At 54.5% G+C, this 14,350-nt stretch overlaps 1 protein-coding gene across 1 annotated transcript in view; it reads right to left on the bottom strand.

Annotated features, from left to right (window-relative positions):
• Positions 1-14,350, bottom strand: part of LOC122384859 (serine/arginine repetitive matrix protein 2-like) — a 73,536-nt gene that overhangs the window by 27,436 nt on the left and 31,750 nt on the right. Inside the window, exon 3 of the mRNA XM_043372643.1 lies at positions 6,602-6,707. Within this exon, the coding sequence (XP_043228578.1) occupies positions 6,602-6,707 (106 nt within the window). The remainder of the gene's footprint in view (positions 1-6,601; positions 6,708-14,350) is intronic.

Below are 14,350 nucleotides of genomic sequence, written 5' to 3'. Positions count from 1 at the left end.
AGGGGTGTGACCACGACCAGACAGTTATTTTCACGGAGGGAGGGCGGATTGTGACTGCGATCGTGACTATCCTTAATTTTAAAAGGAAAGCTATGCCATAGCTATAATGCGGAAGACAGACGATTATAAGTGGAAAACAATGGGAACGTTTTTGGTTATATTACTTTAAGTTGGCTACACATGTGTTTCGATATACATCTTTTTCAAGCCATAAAGACAAAATAAAATGTAAATAATTCGCCTAAACATCAAAGTTGTCAAAATAGTTTGCGGCACAGATTAAAATTCAAATAGCAATGCTTCACACCCGTCGCTTCTCACTTTGCACTTCTAGTTTTTAGATCGTGCAAAATAAGTTCAGCCGTAAATCTGCTCAGTTTCACTTTTCCTGCATTACCATTTAGATTGTCAAAGATGTGAATATAAGCTGCTTCTACAGCCTGCCTATGCTTCTTTGTCAAACCCCTACACAACACAGACATATCATCCCAGTTGGGGAGATGTCCCGCCTCATCTACGTGTTGCACAAGGGCGTTGGACAGACGGTGGTACCTAAGGTCACTCTTATGCTCCTTTTGCCTGGTTTTAATGCCCCTGTATGTTTCACCGACGTAACATTTATCACATGCACCACAAGGAATTTTGTAAACGACACTATCCTCATTAGTAGAACCTTTCTTCTTCGTTTGCACAAGGTTTTTAATGGTCAGGCCCGCTGGGGATGAAATATTGATAGTTTCCCTTACAAAATTGTCCACAGCTTCTACTTCTTTTGATGCTGGGACTGAGAGATACCTCCTCTTGCTATTCCTTGTGGCGTTTGAAGCTGTAGCTCGTATTTTGACGGCCCTCTTCTCTAGCTGACATAAAAGACCTGGCGGGTACTTGAGTCCAATAAATACTTCTTTAATGTAGTTCAGCTCGTCCCTGATAAATTCTTCTGAGCAAATGCGAAGTGCTCGAAGATAAAATCCCAGCACGACTCCAGTTTTTGTTCGACTGCTGTGCGCCGAGTAGAAGTGTATCAGGTCATTCTTGTTGGTGGGCTTCCGGTACACTGAAAATACAGCCTTGTTGCCCCGATTATGGATGCACGCGTCCAGAAATGCAATAGTGCCATCTTCCTCCTCTTCGGAGGAAGATGTCAGCTAGAGAAGAGGGCCGTCAAAATACGAGCTACAGCTTCAAACGCCACAAGGAATAGCAAGAGGAGGTATCTCTCAGTCCCAGCATCAAAAGAAGTAGAAGCTGTGGACAATTTTGTAAGGGAAACTATCAATATTTCATCCCCAGCGGGCCTGACCATTAAAAACCTTGTGCAAACGAAGAAGAAAGGTTCTACTAATGAGGATAGTGTCGTTTACAAAATTCCTTGTGGTGCATGTGATAAATGTTACGTCGGTGAAACATACAGGGGCATTAAAACCAGGCAAAAGGAGCATAAGAGTGACCTTAGGTACCACCGTCTGTCCAACGCCCTTGTGCAACACGTAGATGAGGCGGGACATCTCCCCAACTGGGATGATATGTCTGTGTTGTGTAGGGGTTTGACAAAGAAGCATAGGCAGGCTGTAGAAGCAGCTTATATTCACATCTTTGACAATCTAAATGGTAATGCAGGAAAAGTGAAACTGAGCAGATTTACGGCTGAACTTATTTTGCACGATCTAAAAACTAGAAGTGCAAAGTGAGAAGCGACGGGTGTGAAGCATTGCTATTTGAATTTTAATCTGTGCCGCAAACTATTTTGACAACTTTGATGTTTAGGCGAATTATTTACATTTTATTTTGTCTTTATGGCTTGAAAAAGATGTATATCGAAACACATGTGTAGCCAACTTAAAGTAATATAACCAAAAACGTTCCCATTGTTTTCCACTTATAATTCAATTTGTCTATCTATATCAATCAAGACAGACGATACACGGTAAAGGTATTGTTTTGTTGACAGATAAATTTGGACGAGAGAGCGAGGGAATTTATATGGTTGCGGAACTAACACGATACCGCAGTGGGCGAAGGGATGGATTGTGCTGTGCGCGAGGGCCGAGGCACGCATACGAATCTGGCGAATCCATCACAGTCACACCCTCCACGCACTTCACTATCTCCCTGCAGCCTGCAACCAACAATACGGAGCCCATAATGAAGCCATCAATCCTTGCCCGACGCACCAGACACGTGTCTTCCACAATCACCGTCTGACCAGCGTGGAACGGGTCACGTGGTCTCGGAGAGCAGGCCACCCCTGCCTGGATCTGACCGACAGAGTGGGCACCCCACAGGGGAAGGTAAACACCCCCTGCCGAGGGGCTGCATATGACCCAGATGAGACCCTTTCGCCGGTGCTGGTCAGTCCAGGTCGATCCGTGGAGTCACTGAACGGGTGAACAGTGGCATGGAGCCGTTACCAGAGCGATCTGACCGTCGGCGTATGGCGCATTCGTTTACTGACGATATGGAGGCATATGTAGATGTGAAAAAGGCTTCAACGAAAGAATAAAAAAGTGATGAGGAGATGCATTGCGTCGTTTCCTAGAAATGTCTGTGAAGCACATCCTGTCACTTTTCACGATAATTTTTCTGTATAACTACTAACTATAGTAAACCAGCGTGAGCTAGCTCAGTACGGTGGAAAGGAAGAGGAAACAGATCAGCCGAACGCCGGAAGAGGCGCTGCACCTCGAGGCACGCGGGTCATCGACAGAGCCACTGACAGGTCACTGACTTCTGACCGTCTGACCGGCGCCCCCGCACACGCACACACGCACCGGCCGCCCCCACAGGCACGCGCAGGTGCGGGCGGCGGCGGCGGCGGCGGCGGCGGCGGCTGACAGTGACGGATGGAGGGCGCGGGAGTGACGCCGATGACGCCCCGCCGCCATCCGTGATGACGCGCGCCCACCCTGATGAGGCCCGGCCTGTCCACTAGAGGATGCTTGGCTCGGCTCCATGGCCCGACCTGACTCCTGCTCCATCTCTAATGAGACCAGATTTTAGTTAAGCCTGGCTCACTACCCTAATGAGGTCAGATTTTAGTTAGGTTTTAGCATGTGACGTCAGAAGAGCGTTGAAACTACAAATCATGACACTTATTAGCACAACCGATTTAATGCTAGACAGGTGGGAATGAAAAGGGGTAAAGACAGCCAGCTTCCAGTCTGAGAGATGAGTACGTGTCTTTGGAAATATAAAAATGCAGAACGCAGAACGAGACTTAGAAAAGTGAGTCCAGGACACTATCGACAGAAGAATGACATCAATAAAGGAAAAATAAAAGGTTAACAAAAACATTATACACATGACATGATACAGCCATCAGTTGCATGAATGCGAGAGCCAGGAGCGGACCAGTCGCCATGAGTTTTGACTGCAGGCCAGGGGCCAGTTGCCACGGGTCAGCAGTCGGATGCCGGAAGTGGCCCGACCACGGCTCGGAAGTCATCAGCAGGGTACACAGTCCGCACAGCGGGCGCGGCGGCGCGCTGCCAAATCAGCGCGTGCGGCCCCGATGGCGGCTGCGTGTGACAGGTGTCGTTTGTCAGCGTGGCGGACAGTTGGCAGCCGCCGGGGGCTCATATCGGCACGCAGAGGTGAACGAACAGCGCGGAATGACGGACGGCACTGAGCGACACGGGCGGTGCCGAATGGTGGCAGAAGTCAGCACACGGACTAACTATTTTGGTTTGATAAATTTCATTACGTAATGAACAATGCTGCCATGGTTCAGTGCTGTGTTATTCAGTATGCCTAGTAAATGAAAAACCTTTTGTCATTAAATTCTTACGCGATAACAAATATATCAACGACTGTCTCTATTTACCCATCAAATCATTATGAAGTCAGTATGACTTTCGCCTTTCATCTGCACTTCATCTCCGACGGATTCATGACACTTCAGAGATTTATCAGATCGTAGTTGTCGCTAATAAAAAACGACGTATCTCATTGTTTTCAGCCAGGTTTCTCGCAAATCCACTGGATCTCCTTCGATATGATAGCGCCGCGGCGATTTTCCGTCTCCAGAGCAGATAGCAGGCCAGGTATCTTATCATTAGCTCCGCGGAGGTTCACTCATTTCCATCTCCTTGGAGTGGGCGGCACGCGTCCCACACTGTTCTCTGATTAGGCAGAGGTGGGAAAGTGGCCTTCATCCGCCCACCACAATAGACGCGACCTTCTTAGTGACCTTCTTCGAATGAATATCTAAGGCGCGCATTCTGGCTGGCATTGTCACGGTGGCCGGGGCGCCATGCCGCGCGAGGCCGCCCACGGACAGCGCGAATGCCGAGCTCGTCGCCCGTGCGGCCGACACCCGACTTTCTCGAGGCGAATTAGAATATGTTCATTACGTTCGACTGGTCAGGAGAAACCGGTCCCGGAGCGGCGCGGGGTGGAGACGGGGCGGGCGCGGGCGGGCCCGTCGACAGGACCAGGACCCGGGCTCATCTCCAGCCTCGAACACCCGCGCGCCGCGTCCCTGCGGGGTCAGACGGCGGGTCTGGCAGCTGGGAGGACGGCGGGACGCCCCTCCACCGGCGCACCAGCGGACCGTGAGAATCAGTCCGTGGTCCACGTCGGCCGACGGTCGGGTGCCGCAGACACCGAGCCACCACGGAACTGCCAGCGCCGCCGGCGACGAGCTCTGTTAGCCCATCGCTGGACGGCCGGCGTTGCGAGCGAGTCCCACGCGCTACGGCAGCCGCACCGGCACAGGAAACGACAGACCGTTCCCATGATTTCGTTTATGAAACGACATCGGACGCCAGGACCGTGCAAGAGTCCATTTCTCTTGGCAACACTTGGGGCGGGTCGGCGCGCCGTGACGACGCGCCACATGGCAAGTGATGCATGCTACGCCGCCAGGACTCGTGGTGCTTGAGCAATGCTTAGCGAAAGTGATCGCGAACGCGAGCAGTTTTAACAGCGGCCACGGCGCACTTTCCTCACTAGCAGTGCGTGCGTAGACATAACTCATGGCTGCCACTTTCATCGCTCCTAATTGCTGTCGCAGTTTTACGCGAACGCACAGGGGCGAGCAAAATGATGAGAAGAAGCGGGGGTGTGGAAACACGCTCTCGTGGGTGTTTGTCGAGGAGGAACGACATCACTGATGACAATATGAGTGATAGTTGAGAAGCTGCTGATCCGTTGCTGCTGAACTGCTGAGAGAATCTATTGCTGTCTGGCATCTGGCTCACTCATGACCTGTCGGCGAGCGTTTGGTAAAGGAATCAGGAGAAAAAGCCCTGTTGACACTGGTCTTTACTACTTGACAAAAAGAAGCACAGGTCACCCATGACCCGTGGGTGGGCAGACCCGGCAGTTCTGAACTGGCGCGCGGTGACAGATCGGTACAAAGCGGCCTGTCAGAGCCGGGGTGACAGATGAGCGCGTGACAGTTGGCTCCGCTCCTGTGACAGCCCGGCGAGCCCGTGACGGTGTGACGGCCCGTCACGTCACGCTGAGTCGCGTGCGCCGACGGTTTTTACTTTCACCGTCATCATTTGGGTCTCTCCCCGTCTCACACACACACACTCGTGTAGGCGATCTGATTGGTGTCATCAAAACGCTGCATGGTTCCTAATGTCGCCGCCTGTCATAAGCTGGTGTGGTGGACGGTTTGAATGCCCAGAAAACCCAGAGAGGGATAGCTTCAGACCACAGCGACCAAATGGAACAGAAAGCGAGATAAATGAACAGAGCGGGCGGTGTTATATGTAATGAAGTCTCCGAGCGCACAGCGCGGTTAATTAAAAAGCAGAAAGGGTGAAGACCATTTGGGATTTTCAGCGCCTCCATGTTGTCTCCATGGGCAGCCAAGAAATTCGGAAAACACCATTAGCGAATGACAGATAATCCAACAATGAGTTATTGAATCCATCAACTGTATGGAGTGACCGTGAGGCAGTTACTATTGGGGAATGCTTCCAGCGAAACGGCGCTAATGCCAAAATAAATTAATTTCGTCACACCAAAGCTAATCAACCGGGCTAAGCCGAATCAAGCGGAACATAAATGCCAGATGCGACAAAACGAGCGCAGCGGGACAAACAGTGCCGGTTTTCAGAGTGGAACGCTCTGTTAAACGACTTCTGATGGCATGTTCGAAGGAGCGAAGAACGAGCGTTAGCAGACCACTGTGACCGAAAAGCCTGAAAAGCCTGTTGTGCCTGTTCATGCCACCTGTGGGCTGCGGCTAAATGCAGAGTGACATGGATTATCAGCATGTTATGCCGGCTTTGCTGCAAACGTGCTGAATTTGAGCTTTACACACGAATTGGCAGTACTGTGGTGGCGTATTTAGCCCCGGAATATGATATGCGTGACATGCATTCTTTATTTTACTGGTAAAATAGCTAGATTAATTTCGAACTTATGAGAGCAAATTATTTTTCTCAATAATTCAGTGATTAGGACAGTAATTTACGAGAGCGCCTTGAGCCTTTGATCCACCTCAAGAGGAACAAGAATACGCCATTTTGACAAGGTTATCTCCTCCGTCTTTTTTACGCAGTCGCCATCTCCGCTGTGTTTCCCGGCTCTTCTGATCCTTGCCCGGCGTGTCCCCGGTGCCCCCGCGGGGCGTCTGAGGACTGACCTTTGCGCTGGACACGCTCCTCGTGTCCTCAGCCGTGTCCGGGTCACCGACGCTGCTGCGGCCGGAGGCGCGGTTCGAGTCTCCTCTCCGCCACGGGAACAGCACACTGCGGGCACAGACAGACAGACACCATCAGTTCAACAGTCAGAGGCATTAAATTAAACGTCATTAAAATTTACATACAGGCGGCCACGAAAATGTTTCCAACAGCGGCGCACCGTTAGAGATGTGGGTGTGAACACTCGGGCTGCTCCTCAAACGTCGATCGGTATCTGATAGGGACAGAACAGCGCCTGAGGTGTCGGACCATCAATAGCGACGTTAGCGGTAACAATCACTGCCGTCAAAGTGCGGCCAGAGTCGTGAGAGGTCAGCGTAAGGTGCGCCGCGGAACGACCACTCCACACTTAGGCGTGACAGACAAGAAATTTAGCGGTTAGTCTGTCGTTAAAATAGACTCGCGGTTTTCCTGGATCATCTCACGAGCGCCGCTCATGATCGTTAATGCGCGTTAGCTCGGCCCGCCCCATACATTTGGGAAAGAGGATACTTTCGCCCCGATCTGACCCCACTGAGGCGCACCTGATGGATTTGTAACGGTATTTGAGACGAGTAGAGGTAGTACGACGAACAACAGTTTCAGAGGTGGCGACAGCGGCACTGGCTGCACCATTTGCAGCACCAGGGGCGCCGGTGGCGACTCCATGGGCACCACACTCGCAGACACCAGTCCCAGCACCACCGGAGCCAGCGATGGTGGATGAAACGTTCCAAGCAGCCTGGCGCGATGCACTATTCCCACTCAAACGCAGTCCCCGTGTGGTGCGGAGCAGTCCATCCAGCGGCTCTCGATTGGAGACCGACGAGCCAACAACGGCAGGGTTAACAGCTTCTGTGACAGAGCTCAGGGTCCGAGCTTTGCGTTGAGCGTTCCCTGGAGCTAGCTGTCCCACATCTGACATCAAGTCTTTCTCTCCAAACGCCATCGTGTGCCTCTTGTTCACGGCCGGTGGCTTAGAGTCAGCAGCGAACCTCACCGAGCGCCGACGCGTCGTTTTCGACGGGGAGTTGGAGGTGGCGCGCTCGGAGCGGAGGGTGGCTCTTCGCCGGAGTACCTCCGACGGAGGAGTGGGTGTCGGAGGGAAGACGACAGCGCGGTCCGACCAGAACATGGACAGACCGCGACCCACAACGTCCTCCAGAGACATGACAGCGAGATGGGAAGAGTGGGGTAGAAACAGAAAGGTGGTAGGGGACGACGGTGTCACGTAAGACCACGGGGAGGGGTTTAGCTAAGGTGGCGTAACCTTTGCAACAGCACCGAGACGATGATCATCGTAGGGCTTCACTTCACACTTCGTCCGCACACAAGTGAGCTTTGCACTGGCTTCACTCGGCTCAACGTATCCTCACTCTTGATGCAACATGCCACTGTCTCACTGGTTCGGTCGGGGTTCGACAGCTAACGACACACTCCAGTCTCAGTTCGCAAACGCTCCACCCCTTCTGTGAACTTATCCCTGCGCCGGGCGGACCAGATCCAAACCCCGCAGTCCGGGGCGGTGACTCAGACCCTCCAGCCAGTCCTGGCACCGTCTGGAGCACGCCTCAGACGGTCGGCGTGCGTCCCGTCACAGGGCGTCACGGCGGCCGGAAGCCGTCACAGCAAACGTGACGGCCGTCACAACACAGTCGCCAGCGCGCGCCGCCACCTGGGCATCATATGTCGCTCACAGTCCGCGCCCCGACCGCTGACCTCGGGCAGCTAATGAGACACATATGGTCCGAGCTTTTTTAGTCCGCGCGCCGGCCGGCACACTCGCAGACCCAGCTGGGCACGACTCCCGCCAGGACAGGTCGATGCACTGAGAGGCGCTACTGTGGATTCCACTGGGTGAATTCAGTCACCGAAAGTCACTGGCGTCACCGACGGGAGCGTAATTCACTGCGATCCTGCGGGGACACTGGCGCACACTTTGGACACTTCCCGAGCGGCGGAGAGTACACGGACGCGTGCAGGGTTTCTGTGCGACTGCCGGAGCGGGCCTGTCAGCGGCGAGTGATGGGCCGGCGGCCTCCCTGAGTCACTGCTACCCGCTGCAGATCGGTCCGAGGCTCCTGCGGGGTTTCAGCGCGGCCCGCTCTGCGGTCAGAGGTCACCAGCAGCCGACCCTGAGGGGCGGCCCACGATCACCGCACGCCGGCTCGGGTAGCACCACGCTGAGGTCAGGTCACGTGTTTCTCGACGGAGGACACGAGAGGGAGATCGGGCGTCACTGAGCTGTCAAAGGCTCCGCACGGGACTTACAACCCCGTGTCATTCGCACGACACACGACCGGAACGCACGGAATCACCGGAACTGTCCGTCTAACCACTCGAGTTCTCGTGCCACTCCACACTTTGTCAGCCCGTCCAAGTGACCTACCAAAGGTCACCAAAGGTCGCCCTCTGTCCGACCTGCCCCGCCCCCGGCCGCGCCCGGTCACCGCTGAACCGTCCTCTCCACCGTACCGCCCCGCCGGCCGTCCGTTCTACACTGAGCCGGCGACTTATCGCGCCCACCTCACAGATAAACAGGCGGGACCATTGGCTCTATCGCTTAATGTCAACACCGGTCCATCAGGGACTCAGCGCCGGCGGCAATTAGGTGAGACGCCTCGGCCCGCCGGCAGCGCCAGCACGCAGATGCGTACAGCGTGCGGCGCTCGGCAGAGGCGGAGTCAGAAACGGGGGTAAACGGGGGTGTGGCCATGTTTAGAGACGTTTGACGTCATCCACGACACGCCTGTTGAAATGCGAATGGGCGGTATGTACCTACGATAAATATTTTCATAAGACAAGTTATTAGGTCCAACAACAGTTGCTGATCTATCTTGAAGTTAAAACAAACATTTCAGACGTTTTGGTCGATATGTTATATTTCCGCTCCTTTCATGTTTCTCCAGACGACTTAGTCCGCCTCTGCAGAAGGCCTGGCGAATTGGCCAGCAGTTCGCTCAAATAACAGCGCCGAGCACGTCCGGAGTACGGAGATAAAACACGTTTCGGTGGCCTGACCCAGATAGTGTGTGTTTGGGTTGGAGCGGCACTCGCAGGACGGATGGTGACGGAAGACGGGGAGCGGTGCAGTCATTTCGGCCCAGCCCACCCAGCGGCAATTTGTTACCGCTCTCAGCTGGATTCAGAGCTTTCAATGACGTCATAGCCAGTCCGGCGCGCACGCGGGAGGGTTTAAAAATCGTCCCGGACGAGCTAACGAGGCGCCGAGCGGGCGAGTGACGGAGCGATTTTCACAGCGAGCTTTTGGAAGTCGTGACTGGGTTTCGTTTTCACACAGCGACGTCAGGAATGTGGTTCGGTGTGAAACATCCATTACGATGCGGGTCAACCAGCGGAGAACACGGCTTCTCCATAAACCTGAGGATTTCAGACTCCCGAGTACAGATTTCGGAGGCGTGCGGTGGTGGCAAGGAGTCGGATCAAAGTTGAACTGTCACTAAGCGGTGGCAACTGCCAACCTGACAAACCTGGCAGCGTGTCTCGAACAAACACCAGTTTGGCCTTCCGTCGGCAGCGGGCCGGACCGGGCGGGTTGTCACCAGTTTTTGTCGCTGCTCGCGCTGGGTCAATGTCATATAAACACTGACGGCATCGGCATCCGGGCCAGCAGCGCCTTACGGACCGGACGACTGTGACTCATAGCTGGGGAGCGGGGTCGGTCGGGTGGTGCGTGGTATGTAAGGCACAGAAGCCTGTCACCTCCGTGCAGGAGAGAATTCATTAGGGATGATTCAATCACAGACTTTTTGTTATGAGTGACCCGGATTTGAAGATGATTCCATCTGTGGATCCCACGACTACCAGTCGTTCCGTTACAGCTGACTAAAACCCCAAAATCACTCAATATATTCTGGCCGGTCTGCGGTTTGGGCCCGATCGACACTCCCACCGTCTCCAGATCTCACGCACGGGACACGACACACCGGGTGAAAGCAGCCTCCCGAATCAGACCACCTCACCACCGCGGCCGGACTGCATCCGTGGGAGCACACAACCGCAACAGCAAAAGGGCCAGCGCGTCCATCTATCCAGAAAACAGCGCGTCGATGAATCGATCGACAGCGTGCTAACACAAAACGGAAGTCACGCGGTGAAAGGAGCCAGAAGTGGGGCGGCCATCCCGTCCGTGCTTCTCCCGTCAACAGGAGAACACCGGCGGCGGCTCGTGCGCTACCCCGCCGTGATCTGGGCCCGTTTGGCGCCCAGCCTTGACCGCCGGCCCTGGCCGCGTGTGAGGTGCTGGCTGTGCGCGCAGCGTGCCCCGAAATCCATCACACCTTGGTGTGCGGGCCGACGCGCAGGAATGCGGCAGGCCACAGCGGCACCGATCGACCGACCGGATGAGGCGATCAAGGTCGGAGCGCAGGACCACAGGCGCTACACGTAGTGCAGATGGTCATAAAGTAATGGTCATAAAGCACTGATTTATCACAGTTATCTGATGTTCATTTTTCTATGAATTGGGTCCTCTTATATTTTCAAATGCTTGTAAGAAGACTGCATGAGCAAGTATTTCGAAAGAACTTTCTTGGATGCATTCACATTTCCTCTCCATTGGCATTGCGATTCACGAATATTTGGCTGGTTGTCGCCCCATTCAACTGACCACATTATCACTGTCTGAGCTGATCTGTTCCGGCATTCGTAGCCACTACGATCACATCTTCATCGCCATTTCAGCGGCATACAATCGATCATCAAAACTGAAGGCCGTAGCGCCCACAGAGCTGGGCGCAAACTGCAGGTTTGCTGATCGCTCCGACACTCGCAACGTGTCAATTACAAGGTGCCGCACTGAGAGGTCAAGGCGGGTCACTCAATGGCCGTGTGCCTTGCCCGGCAATAAATCCATCAAAAACGTGACTTATGCTCGCAGAGTTCCCATCACATCGCCAATAATCGCTTACAGCAATCAGCGGGATGTGCGAACGTGGCGAGGTAAAAATAATGTTACGAGAGAAAAGATCACGTCTTCACTTTACCAGGGTAAAGAAGCAGTAAAGTCTGCTTTTTTGTCAGACCAGCCGGACTCCGATTACTTTCCAAGACCTGCTTTCCTTTTCCAAGGGACAGTGAAAGTCTGCCTTGTGCGGTGGCGGTCAGTGGGATATACGACACTGGACACCGGCCGCAGACGACTGGGCGGGGCTGCTGGGCGGGGCGCAGGGACACGCAGCGGTCAGAAATCGGTGTCACCGTGGGGAGGGTCTCGCAGGGACCGTCCCACTCCACCCCACCGCCAGGCGATTCCACGAGGGACCAGCTCGCCACTCCAGCCGGTACGGGCGAGTCGGTCGGTCCGGATCCTATACGAGCTAACCATCGGCCAGACACGGCCCGCCAGATCCCACCAGGCCGGCCGGTAGACATTGTGCGACAGAGCGTAACGCTAGCCAGCGCGAGCAGCCGGCGGCATAGTGAAGACGTTAGCAGCGAGGTGTGCACGCGGACCGCGCTGCATCGGAACCGGGACGTGAGGAACAGGGTGCGGTCCACGCCGGTGAAACGGATGACTGACTGGGATAAACATGGGAGCTTTCGCGCCCACCGGGTAATTCACACAAAGTGGCTGGAAGCTGTGACTGATGGGCCATCAATATACAACTGGTGTAGTAGAAAACAACCGTTTCCCTGGTTTATGAAAGTCAGATTAAATGGCGTTAAAGACGTCTGTGTCCAGTGTACTCACTTGGTCTCATGCACCAGTACGATAGAGATTAATATCCAGGCGTATTTGATTTGTAAGCTTGACAGCAATCTCTGTTGTAACTTGTAATTATTAATGGCTGGAACCTGGAAACATCTCTACCTAGACCTGTTACCCACCAGGCACCAACCTCTACCAGCTGGCCACTGAGGATTCCAATTTCCCACGCACACACCTCGACACATCTCCGGCGCGCGCCGGATTCGTTCCGCATTCCCTTTCGCCGCGGCTCATCACCATATGCGGGCGGCCTCACCTGTTTGTCGAATACACGGGCAGAATTAGTGTCACGCTGTAGTGGCGCAGCCACGGCGACGGACGCGTGTCAACGGCCGTGCCGCACATGACCGATCTGAGAGCGCGAGTTCACGCGCCGCTCGCTCACACACGCACGCCGCTGTCGCACGTCGTGGCCACTCAATCTCCGGAGCTCGACACTCGTCCGGGAACTCCGGTCTCCAGTCTGCATCCACAGGAGCCAGTGGTTAACTTGTCTGTCCCGACTCCCCTCAGTTCACGGAACGACAACGAGTGTTCTTCTCATCCGAATGCGGGTCAGCCAGGATGGTCGGCGGCGGATAGTTTGGCCTTGACATGGAGCTATTCTCGTTGCGCTGCTCCGCCCGTTGAGGAGATTTCGCGTTACGGACGGTTGGCAGTCCCAATATGACCCACTGACACTCAGTGTTCACACTAGAAAATCACAGTCAACAATGACACCACAGAGGAAGCGTTGGTTGGAATCCACGCGCGTCTGGTGTGCCACATTAGCTATCGGACCGACTTCCGTCCGCAGCCGCGCTCCGTGGCGCACCGCACACAGCACGCGCGAGACTCTGCCGACCGCGCACACTACGTCACCTTACACCCTGACATCACTGAACTGAGAGAGACGTCACCGTGGACTGGTGAGCCGAGACAGACGCAGACGCCAGACAACCCCGTGTCACCACACTGAATCACTGGTAACAACTGAGGCTCCAACGCGGCGTCCCTCGCTGCAACTACACACCAAACGCGGTAACCACGCGTCAACTTTTCTGGGTATCGTGCGGCGGTCGGCCCGGGACGTGATGGCTCGCGGACGTCGCTGACGGGCCGCATAGGTCAGGAGTTCACACCTCCTGTGCCCAAACACGGTCACAGGCCGTCCCTCCAACTGCAGTGATCGGTAGGGGTACACCAGGGTAGCGTACTGTGCCCTATGCTGTTCGCTCAGCAGTGACCACTGATCACGCAGAGGCGGCGACAAAGCCCGGCCGCGTCACGTACCGAACTCAGTTCACTGACCACCGAACCCCAGCACTGTGCGACTGGCGACTAGGTCACAATCACGATATAAAGGCCCGCACAGCACGCAGTTCGATTCACACCTCACAGCTCGGTCACCGACCTTATCTCACAGTCACCACCGTCCCCTGCAGCTCGAGGTCCGCCCCGACGGCGTCTCAGAGCAGATCTGACCCTCTGCACATCGCTCGCGGCCCGTTGGCGCCGGAATTCGGACCATGTTGCACGGAGGGTACACCGGTTACTCCACAGGGCGCGGTGTTTGGCGACCTCTCTCAGGCGTGGCGAGCCTCGCCAACGGGTTTCATAACGTGGACGGTTACAGCCGGCGGGGATGGGAGTGCGCGCCGTGCGGTGAGCTGCAGATAGAGAAGACACCCACTCTGAGGATTACATTATCTTTCGGTCGGTAGAAGTTGGCCACACGGCCTTGTGTGACCCTCGGTGACCTTTGGCAGATTATGGCGGAGTTGGCAGGCTGTATGACCGTTACCTTCAGTTTGAATGGGCAGCGTGCGAGACAGACAAAGTTGATTCGCATATTTAGTCCGTTGATTGTATTAAGAAAACGTAACCTTGTGTAGCAACTAAGAGCAATACGATCAACTTATGCGAGGAAGTTATTATACATATTTTTGTTCTTCCACATGAGAAAACCAATAACAAAATGTAACCTTTATGCTTACCTTCC

Source organism: Amphibalanus amphitrite, unplaced genomic scaffold (genome assembly GCF_019059575.1).
Source record: "Amphibalanus amphitrite isolate SeventyFive unplaced genomic scaffold, NRLGWU_Aamphi_draft 000200F_arrow, whole genome shotgun sequence".
NCBI lineage: Eukaryota > Metazoa > Arthropoda > Thecostraca > Balanomorpha > Balanidae > Amphibalanus > Amphibalanus amphitrite.
Note: the sequence above shows the minus strand (reverse complement) of the source record. Positions and strands in the feature narration are given on the sequence as shown.